The sequence below is a fragment of the Schistocerca gregaria genome, chromosome X, assembly GCF_023897955.1.
Source record: "Schistocerca gregaria isolate iqSchGreg1 chromosome X, iqSchGreg1.2, whole genome shotgun sequence".
In the NCBI taxonomy this organism is placed as follows: domain Eukaryota; kingdom Metazoa; phylum Arthropoda; class Insecta; order Orthoptera; family Acrididae; genus Schistocerca; species Schistocerca gregaria.
The window spans coordinates 149900979-149912759 of NC_064931.1; the positions used below are offsets into that span (position 1 = coordinate 149900979).

General features: G+C 36.6%; 1 protein-coding gene across 1 annotated transcript; it reads right to left on the reverse strand.

Annotated features, from left to right (window-relative positions):
* Positions 1-2034: 2034 nt before the first annotated feature.
* On the reverse strand, positions 2035-8889 carry LOC126298836 (protein wntless). The gene has a single exon (XM_049990314.1). The coding sequence runs from the start codon at positions 8777-8779 to the stop codon at positions 7151-7153; it is 1629 nt and encodes a 542-aa protein (XP_049846271.1). The 5' UTR covers positions 8780-8889; the 3' UTR covers positions 2035-7150.
* Positions 8890-11781: the final 2892 nt, after the last annotated feature.

Consider the following 11781-nt stretch of genomic DNA (forward strand, 5'->3'; position numbering starts at 1 on the left):
CACATAACTAATGAGGAAGTATTGAATAGGATTGGGGAGAAGAGAAGTTTGTGGCACAACTTGACCAGAAGAAGGGATCGGTTGGTAGGACATGTTCTGAGGCATCAAGGGATCACCAATTTAGTATTGGAGGGCACCGTGGAGGGTAAAAATCGTAGAGGGAGACCAAGAGATGAATACAGTAAGCAGATTCAGAAGGACGTAGGTTGCAGTAAGTACTGGGAGATGAAGAAGCTTGCACAGGATAGAGTAGCATGCAGAGCTGCATCAAACCAGTCCCAGGACTGAAGAAGAAGAAGACGACGACGACGACGACGACATGAATACCATTTGTATGTTTCCCAAGTCAGTAGAGACGTCCATGAACAAATGTGTACCCATCTAAATCAAGCTGGTTTTGTGTTCAGCTAGCATTTGTTGCCTGTGGATTTACTCTTCCAATATAAACAATGAAATGTGTGATTCACAGTATCATTTCCTATATTATGAAGCATAAAATCATTACAGGAATAGTGTGTCAGCCTATTTACAGCTAGTACATGCTGTATATGCAAGCAAACACAATATCCTGAATTCAGTCCCTAGTTGCATCTAATTTTACTGATTACATGCTGCTTCTAATGAAGAATGAACTTTGCAGATAATATTGCTTTCCATAGTATCTCAAATATTAGCCCTTTATCTCATACTGAACTGCCGGGAAGAGGTTACAGAAGAGCACGCACCAGTTTCAGAATATGGAGGAGACTTAGGATGCTGATGATGTAGCTACTATTTTTACCATTTCAGACACTACCACAGTAACTGATAGCATTCTGGGTAACAGTGTAATGTGGACGTGTGGTGAAACGTCTAGTGCAGATTCAGCACGTAGTGTATACTGTGCTTCAAGAAGCACTTTGTAAAAATCCATGAAACTGACTCCGATACTGTGACTGCAAATATAGATTTAATATCTGTGGCCTAAAGTTGGTTGTCCTTTTCCTTGGGATATGTCTTCCTCCTGAGGGGACTTTTTACTAACAGACATTTACATTGATGATTTCATGCAGATTTTTTTCAAACTTACCACTGAAATTGACAGCTCCCAAAATATTCTCTCATCTATAGGAAGGTTGTATTCCCAGAAGACTAGCAAAATGTGGAAAGACCTGCAGGGCAGTTATGATTTGTGCATGGACTGGCAGTTGCCCTGAATGTAAATAATTTTAACATTGTGAATAAGTCGAGGAAGAGACCCATTATTGTTCATTTACACTTCTGGCAATGAAGCACAAACAGTAACAATCATGAGATACTTAAAAATAACCCAAGTGACCTTAGGTGGATAACCACATAAAACTGTTACTACAGCTCTGTTCCGAAAACAAACATCCTGCTAAGCTCAACAACAAAAGAATGTTTCCATAAAATATGATGGGTGGCAGTCACTACTTTTTCACTGTAGTATTGGCAATATATATCAAAAAGAAACAGCAGAAAAAATTAAGAGAAATATGACCAGAAGTGATCCTTTCAAATAAAGGTGTATTTATCTATTATTCCATTCAAAACATTAGTACACGAAGGAACTAAAACCTTGATCAATTCTGTAACTTTGTTGATAAATACTGAATAGAAAATTTTGTTATCTCTGTTAATGAGGGTATGTTTTCATTTATCCTCCATCATATGATGGGCCTCATGGGAAGACCACTTTCATAATTATTAGTAATAAACCCCAACCTATAACCTGTACTAATTTTAGAATGATACTGTAATGATAATCTTCAGCTACAGGATATCTCAAAATTTACCTGAATCAAACTAATCCATTATTTTCATAACACTGTACAGCTTTCTGCAGTGTTTATGCACACTTTAGTAACAGAAACCAAAATGAAAATTTAAAAAAATTAGTGCAGCAGTTGAGCGATGCTGTAAAATCTCACTTTATGCAAAGCAAGACAAGCTGGAAAAGGAGCAATAGAGATTTTACCAATCAATTCATATTTCAATTTTTACTACGCTACCCACACCAATCCATCAAACTCATTCAGTGATAGTAATCAAAATTTATTTCACAAATCATCATACATAGCAGATAAGACTGTTAAATGTTCAGAAACATTCAGTAAATGACACATTAATACTGTGTATTTAAATTCTTGTACAAAATTTCTGACAAAGTTGTTTTTCTTTGAAAAATTACAAATATTCAATCACAAATAAAAAAGATACTATTTGTGTGTCAGTAAATGCATAAATGCACTGCTTTAAGTGTTCTGACTTTACTAGAGAATCACATGCAGCAGCAAATCTCAATACAGAAGTCCACTCAACAGTATTATTAGGAAGTATGAATTAAAATAATTACCTTCTATTTATGTAGATGAATAAACTATTACAATTTATTTCTCCATTTACAAATATTTATAGGACAATACAGTTGTTACATTTCAAAATTACTGCAGATATTAATCCCCTCCCACCCATCTCCCTTCAGTTCAGGACCATTCCATCAGATAAATATCTAGGCAATTTTTAATTCCTTCATCACATGTTCAGCAAATCATTTGAATTACAGACAGACAAACAGTCATGGATAAACCTAATATCTCAGTTCATTTAATAAAAAAATACAGTTTCATGAGATTTTAGTTCATTTGACTGCAAGTAATTATAATTGGCAAAGGTTAAAAATAGGGTCAGTTCCACCCAGAGCAGTTTTCCTCTATGCCATGTAACGTGGCATGTGTCAGTTTCACGGGAAGATAAGTTTTCAGTAATAAATGAGGGGCAAGAGAACAGACGGTGGTGTGCGAGTGCAAAATAAAAGCTTCAGTATTGTGCACGGTATGTAGCTTGCCCTGGGCATTTCTTGGAGAATACAGTATGCATAATGTAGTGGTCCTATTGTAACATAAAGAGCTAAGTTTACATTTCTGCCACCAAATCAAGTGTGTGTAACAGTTCTGATGTGGCTGTCACATTACACACTGTCTACCCAACTGTGTCTCCTTCACATCCCATAGTAATCACTGCTCTGGGGAGAAAAAAAAAAAACATTGCCCTCATTAACTTTTACCATCACAATATTTTTTGCACTTTTTCCCATGAAACTGTTTTAACGTTCAGCAGAACACAAACCCAAACATATTGGGGCAGACTTTCAGGAATAGGTTTCTGCACAGTTCATCCTAATATGTTATTGGTGCAATAAATGGAGAATTCAGTCTTGAATAACACTTTCAGATACAAAAGAATACTGCAGTAACATTTTAAAACGGCGCTTATATAAACGTAAAAAAAAAGCTGTCCCTACATGCCATTTTCAATAAAGACAATGTGAAATACAAAACTTCTCACAAATATACATTAGAAAATTAATTATTAAAACATAGTAATACTTTATGCAACATAAAAATAAATTAAGAGAGATATCTTCTGTTTCACAGCAATTACTCCTCTCTTAATACCACATTTAGTAACTCTCCTTAAATATTGACAGTCTTTAGCAATATCAGATTATAAATATGTGATTAAAAATGTAAATCAAGCCCTGCACTGGAATAAAACTTTCAAAAACAAACTACAAGCAAATGTTTATAAATTGGAAATACTTTTCTTGGAGATAAACAACAGTGTGAATCTTACAGGTAATGGAAGCTCTTTCATGTTACTAATAGAAAAGTACAAAATGAAGTCTCTCTGGTTTTACATTAAACTATGCATACAAGGCCAATTTACACAGTGATCAGTTCAAGGCCACCTCAGTCATTTCTGTTGATCGCTTAGGCCACATGTTAGAAACAAAATTGTTTTCAATTTTCAAAGTAACAGCACATGAACCACATTGCAGATTGAAGCCTGACTGCACATAGAACTACTGTTTGAAAAATTTCCATAACACTATACCACCACCTTCCAACACTGTGCAGTTGGTCATCTGGTAAATTAGATAGATCAACTGTGTTCTGTACCTGTGTCAGACTGTAAGTCTACTCACTCTGAACTTACATAATGACAAACAAAATATAGTAACATGGAAATCATTGCCCATTTTTTCTTTAAGAACTTATTATGGTGTAATCACATGGTGAGTGATGTCACCATAAGATTATGAAAGATAGATGAGTTCCAGCATATTGTTACTTTTCACATGTTATGAAACTGCTGTTGAGAAATGACAACACATTACTCAAACTCTGTCAAGCAGGGTAAATGTCCAAGACATGGTTAATACAGATACATATGGACAATAACATTATTAATTTTACTGATATTGACAGAGTGAGCAGGAATGTATTCTCAACTCCACCAAGATTAGTTATATTTTATTTTAAAGATTGTTATCTTGACAGACTCTGTAGTGGTTAAAGTAAACAAATAGGTTTTACATACAGAAATACAAAATCCTACAAATAAAACATTCTTATATGGAACTGGTGACATATTGGACTAGAATTGGTGACATATGATAGAGAGCTTCTGACAATCATCTTATGCTAATGTTAATACCCAGACCTCTTACATTTGATATTACTGTGTAGCTTCTCAAATGTATATCTAATATGTTTTAATAGAATCCCAGCTAATATTAATAGGGATGTTGCCAGCCACTACAGTATGCATGATGGCAATGCATCAGTTTCAGATAGCTGTTGGGCAGATAATCAACATATGAGAATACAGACATGTATATACTGTGCCAAACCTAAACCAATCAATATTCTACACACTTCTCTCATGATTGGGTGATATTTTGTTATGCAGTTCTCAAATTTCTATGATGATATGGCTATCAATTCTACTAACTGGCACTACCTGAGAAATTAATAGGTAAAAGCACTGTCTGCTGGGGTATTTTTTACAGATTTAGTGTGAAGGAACAAAAATGTGATAGGTGAATAAACAATATTGTAGCTTTGGCAGCAAATATTTCCAATCTTTTTTTTATAAAAAAAAATTTAGTTTGGTGGCACACTGAAGGGTAGCAAAGTCCAAGATATAGGCTGAGGTGGAAGTTGATACGTTTTGCTGCGAGTTGATGAGAGCAATGACTGTGATTTTGAGAGAGGTCCCTTGGCCACAGCTCCTGAACAGTTCAAACAGTAATTCAGAAGATAGCCATTGATCAGAGCATATTTATGTCTAGTTAATTCACACTGTAGCTTAGACTTTGTATCATGAGCCAAAGAATTGTTATGGTGAATACCTTGTGAAATATGCGATTAGGACAGCTGCTTATTCAAATGCATAGCACAGTCAGTGGTTATATTTGTGTCAGGTTTCAACACAACTCATTACTACAACAAAACACTTTGGCCACTTACAGTCAATTGTCGACACACTAAGTTATGTTTTAATCACACTTCACAACAAGTGCTCTGTCAACATTACTCCACACAACACACAATAATAGGACTGCTCCAATCTTGGCCTTCCCTCCCCCCTCCCCTACCAGCTTTCCAGAAATGAACGGCTGTTAGTCCAAGGAAAATATAAACATGTGTAAAATCTGACATAAGTAAGGTGGCACCTATAGGACTGGTCATCTTTCCTAAATGCTTTATCTGCAGGAACATTTTAATTTTCAATCCACTATACAGTACCAAAGCACTAAACACATCATCACATACAAATTTTATTATGTTAATGTGTAGAAACTATTACATTGATTGTAAAACCTTTAACATATGTGTGTTTAAGTTGCCATGTTGTTACTAAAAGTGACTAAATGAAAATGCAGAAACAATATTCACAACATAATAGAAATCATGTACTGGTATTAGATGCATTAAGTTTGTATTGAATCAATGAATAAACAAAATATTACCATATGAAATAGGAGAATTTAGGTTAATGCAAGTCAGTTCACTGACTATAAAACCACACAAAAGTAATCCACTTGAAATGTAGATCAGAAAAGACCTTACTATTAAGGAAGAAAGGTCTCTTATTGAATGAAAACCTATCAGGTCACTAATTTAATAAGAAAATTAAATGATTCTTATAAGCAAAACAGCATATATCAGTCAACCACAATTTTACTGCACCTGCAGAAAGAGGGTGCCACGAAAGAGGCCTAGTGCAATAATATTGTGCTCAGTTAATGCCCATACACATGCCTTCTAACAGATAAATTCAAATTTTGAATGCAGAATATGAACACAGCCGGCTGTAAACAGGGGGAGGAGGTGTAAAGGAAGATAGTGCACTTACCCCCTTCCCCTGGAATCTGGATTACAGAGTTTTTAGTCATCACAGAATCCTCACACACTTCCTGAAGTGAGCTACCTACAGCAAGTACTGAGGTAACACGAATAATTTTTTTTGTCACCTACAAAATTTATTTCTTGTGGTACAACCCAATTTTAAAGTGACAGAATCATTAAAATAAAATGGTAATTTTAGAGTCTTGCCATCCTCCTCCCCCTGACAAATTTCTGCAGATGCCCATGAATATGTATGAAATGTAATAATTATTAAAAAAAAAACTCTATGACGCACATCTGCCAGACAATAAGAGATTCTCTAGTTAAATATGCATTTGTTGAAAGACGTACATAAATACAACAATAAACACACTTCATCAATATACTTACTAAGCTCAGTCTACAGTATGTTAAATGTAGATTTCTGAGAATGCAATTAAGCCCTTATTTATTTGGTAGCAATGTTTTTAAAATATAAAAATAATGAAGTGTCAGTAATGTAACAAAAGCCAATTACTTCAAACACATAATTACAGCCACTAAAATACAGCAGATCTGTATTTGAGATTACAATGAAGTGCTTATGAAAATTTGACAGAAATTTTTCTATGGTATAAACATAGCGTAGTGTCAGTAATGTCCCAACTAAGATTAGTTCATACAGAGAATGTCCCCCATTGACATATCATCAACTTGAAAATGTAAATTTTAATCACTTTTTAAGCTACAGGTAATACTATATGATTATAATTATGACTGGAATTATTACACAAAATCATGCTCAATGCTAATTCACTATTTCATGCCACATCTTTCACCTGCATTTTGAACAAATGCCTACATTTACACCACCTGTAAGTACACATATTACCATAAATCAAACTGTGTTCAATATCAGATTCTGGTATTGAAGACAATGGCAACAGACCTTGCAACCAACCAACAGACTCCCATTAATCAAGTGCAGATTTCCTTGCAAATGACGTTAAAGATGAGATTTCACTGGGATCAGTAGCTAATCGGCTGAATTCAATCTCCTCATTACAATTGCTGCGTATATCTGCTTCTGATGGCCATTGTTTGTGAGAGGGAGCATATAAAACAATAAGTGCAAATATGTAAATATTCCACATGCTATAGACACCCGTGAAAAAAGCTGATGTGAATTCAATCTCTATTTGATCATTCCACTTCCACCGTCCCTCAGATACTTGTCCCAGAATGAAGCCCACAACGGTCATTAATGCACAAAGCAATGTAGCTAACATGAGGAACTTGAATCGATATATTACTCCCTGGTAATGCAAACGGCGTGCACAAGACAATGAAGGCAGTGCTGATCTTTTAGCACTTATGTTGCAAAACACTGCCCAAATTCTGTAAGTTAGAAATAGAAAATATACTCCTGCTGATATACCAGCCAATATAATGAAAGATAGGGCCAAATTTGTTCCCAGGTCTGTATCCCAAATGGAGTAGAACGGATTTCTTAGTTGCACCCCACGTTCACATATATCAAACACCAAAAGAGAAATGCAACCAGTAGCTACAGCACTCAGATGTTTCCAGTACGTGCGCAGCGTATTTTTTTCCGCAGTATCTTGAATCATCAGATGCTCTCCAGCAAATATCAACCAGAAAGACAGCAGTGTTGCGTAAAATATGCCTTGCCGTATATCACAAAGGAGCAACATGAAAGGCATGTCAAATGATAGTGTTAAATATTCAAGTGGTGCATTCAACACAGTTAGTGCAATTCCTAAAGAAAACAGCATGTACTCCAAAAGTGCTGGGGAGCGAGACAACTGATGCACTCTTTTCCAGAACCATACCATTATACCAATAATTATTGGGAAGAATACGCTTTTAAGAGACACCCAAACTTTTGTAAAACCTCCATTCTGATTAATGGTAACTAGCCACAAGTCTTCTACATGTCCCAGACCTTTGTTAATGGTTTTATTGGCATCCACTGGCAGGCGAATATTTAATAAATAGAAATCATGATGAAGAGAACCTAACTCAAACAACGGAACTAATGAACAGTTATAGTTGTAACCAGGTTTTCTATCAGATGAACACTCAAGAATCCTTTCTTCAATTGAAGCGGCATAACTTTTCCAGTCGTCATCGGCATCACCTTTATTTCGGTAAGCCAGCCTTGCATTTAGCGTCAACGGAACTCGCGGCTCCATTTCATCGACTCCTTTTTGGTACACTATATCAATCTGTAGGATTCCAATAAGATTTTGTTGCCACCGCGAGTAATCGTGCATTAAACTGTCTCTTGGTAGTGGAATTTGAAAAACGAAGACAATATTATTTGCTTGCATATTTGGCTCAGTGTGATCGTGTATATCAATTGTTTGACATTTACCGCGACCTCGAGCGTAGAACCACTTCTCGGTGTTATTTTTGGGATCAGGATCCCAACATTTTGTGGCCAAAATGTGGTCTGCGGTAGACGGCGTCGGTGCAACAAGTCCGCCAATCAGAAAACAAATAACCTGACACAACATTAAAAAACATATCAGTATGGTCAGCTTTCTCCCACTTAGATTTTCTAATATCGCCCCCGCCATTTATCAACTGTTCCGTCAAGCACTCAACACAACACACAAACAATCCCTTATGCGCAAACAATAGGAGTATGACCGCCACAACATGCGTCAAAACGAAAACTATTGCAGTGATCATACGAATACAGATATGTTGGTCTTAAATTACCTGATCTAAATTCTTTGTTCGGCCATATCGATGTACATCGATGTTCAAGTTTCGAGAAATTATTGCGGTTCCAATTTAACGGCCAGCCAGAAAAACGCGAAACAGTTATTCCGACACACTGCAATAAAAAAATATGATGCCCCTACTAAGAGCAGATACAACCAAAGCTTCATTTATACCGATTTCCATATTCCGAAAATCACTGTAAAATGCTTGGCAGAGGGTATTTTGCGATGTACCACACATTATTTGGAGCCTGGGAAAGATTACTGTCGAAAGCCTCTTTGTGACTTGTAAAGAATCTGGTAGTGATGGGCAAAGGCGTTCTTTTTAAGGAACCATTCTTTTTGAGATACGATAGTTCTTTTTATTGAATTAGTTCAATTGAGCTACATAGTACCTTCTTATTGTTTAAGTACCGGTACCAATAAATAATAGTACTTACAAAACACTTTAAGCTAACAAAATTCATTGCCTAAAAAGTAGAAAGACCTTTGGAACAAATGCAGTGTGCATATTCCTAAGAAGTTCTTTTAATGAACAAGTAATCTTTTTTGATGATGGATTGAGCATTTTCAATTGTAACCCAAGCTTTTACTGGGGTGTCAGAGTCGTGGGAAACACTAACTTAGATTAAATTCTTCACATTGTCATCAAGAGTATTTATCTGTTTCCTAGAGTTTTGTGTTATATGATAGGATCTGTAAAAAGAAAAAAAAACTCATTTCTATTTAATAGTTCATAAAAATTAATTCCCTTACCTAAGATGAGAGAGGCAGCAGCTTTTTCAGTAGTTGCAAGGGCAACAGTCTGGATGATTGACTGATCTGGCCTTGTAACACTAACCAAAACGGCCTTGCTGTGCTGGTACTGCGAACGGCCGAAAGCAAGGGGAAACTACGGCCGTAATTTTTCCCGAGGGCATGCAGCTTTACTGTATGATTAAATGATGATGGGTAAAATATTTCGGAGGTAAAATAGTCCCCCATTCGGATCTCCGGGCGGGGACTACTAAAGAGGACGTCGTTATCAGGACAAAGAAAACTGGCGTTCTACGGATCGGAGCGTGGAATGTCATATCCCTTAATCGGGCAGGTAGGTTAGAAAATTTAAAAAGGGAAATGGATAGTTTAAAGTTAGATATAGTGGGAATTAGTGAAGTTTGGTGGCAGGAGGAACAAGACCTCTGGTCAGGTGACTACAGGGTTATAAACACAAAATCAAATAGGGGTAATGCAGGAGTAGGTTTAATAATGAATAAGAAAATAGGAATTCGGGTAAGCTACTACAAACAGCATAGTGAACGCGTTATTGTGGCCAAGATAGATACGAAGCCCACATCTACTACAGTAGTACAAGTTTATATGCCTACTAGCTCTGCAGATGACGAAGAAATTGAAGAAATGTATGATGAAATAAAAAAAATTATTCAGATAGTGAAGGGAGATGAAAATTTAATAGTCATGGGTGACTGGAATTCGAGTGTAGGAGAAGGGAGAGAAGGAAATGTAGTAGGTGAATATGGATTGGGGCTAAGAAATGAAAGAGGAAGCCGCCTGGTAGAATTTTGCACAGATCACAACTTAATCATAGCTAAAACTTGGTTTAAGAATCATGAAAGAAGGTTGTATACATGGAAGAACCCTGGAGATACTAAAAGGTATCAGATGGATTATATAATGGTAAGGCAGAGGTTTAGGAACCAGGTTTTAAATTGTAAGACATTTCCAGGGGGCAGATGTGGACTCTGACCACAATCTATTGGTTATGACCTGTAGACTAAAACTGAAGAAACTGCAAAAGGTGGGAACTTAAGGAGATGGGACCTGGATAAACTGAAAGAACCAGAGGTTGTACAGAGTTTCAGGGAGAGCATAAGGGAACAGTTGTTAGGAATGGGGGAAATAAATACAGTAGAAGAAGAATGGGTAGCTTTGAGGGATGAGGTACTGAAGGCAGCAGAGGATCAAGTAGGTAAAAAGACGAGGGCTAGTTGAAATCCTTGGGTAACAGAAGGAATATTGAATTTAATTGATGAAAGGAGAAAATATAAAAATGCAGTAAATGAAGCAGGCAAAAAGGAATACAAATGTCTCAAAAATGAGATCAACAGGAAGTGCAAAATGGCTAAGCAGGGATGGCTAGAGGACAAATGTAAGGATGTAGAGGCTTATATCACTACGGGTGAGATAGATACTGCCTACAGGAAAATTAAAGAGACCTTTGGAGATAAGAGAACCACTTGTATGAACATCAAGAGCTCAGATGGAAACCCAGTTCTAAGCAAAGAAGGGAAAGCGGAAAGGTGGAAGGAGTATATAGAGGGTCTATACAAGGGCAATGTACTTGAGGACAATATTATGGAAATGGAAGAGGATGTAGATGAAGATGAAATGGGAGATACGATGCTGCGTGAAGAGTTTGACAGAGCACTGAAAGACCTGAGTCGAAACAAGGCCCCCGGAGTAGACAACATTCCATTGGAACTACTGACGGCCTTGGGAGAGCCAGTCCTGACAAAACTCTACCATCTGGTGAGCACGATGTATGAAACAGGCGAAATACCCTCAGACTTCAAGAAGAATGTAATAATTCCAATCCCAAAGAAAGCAGGTGTTGACAGATGTGAAAATTACCGAACAATAAGTTTAATAAGTCACAGCTGCAAAATACTAAATCGAATTCTTTACAGACGAATGGAAAAACTAGTAGAAGCTGACCTCGGGGAAGATCAGTTTGGATTCTGTAGAAATACTGGAACACGTGAGGCAATACTGACCTTACGACTTATCTTAGAAGAAAGATTGAGGAAAGGTAAACCTACGTTTCTAGCATTTGTAGACTTAAAGAAAGCTTT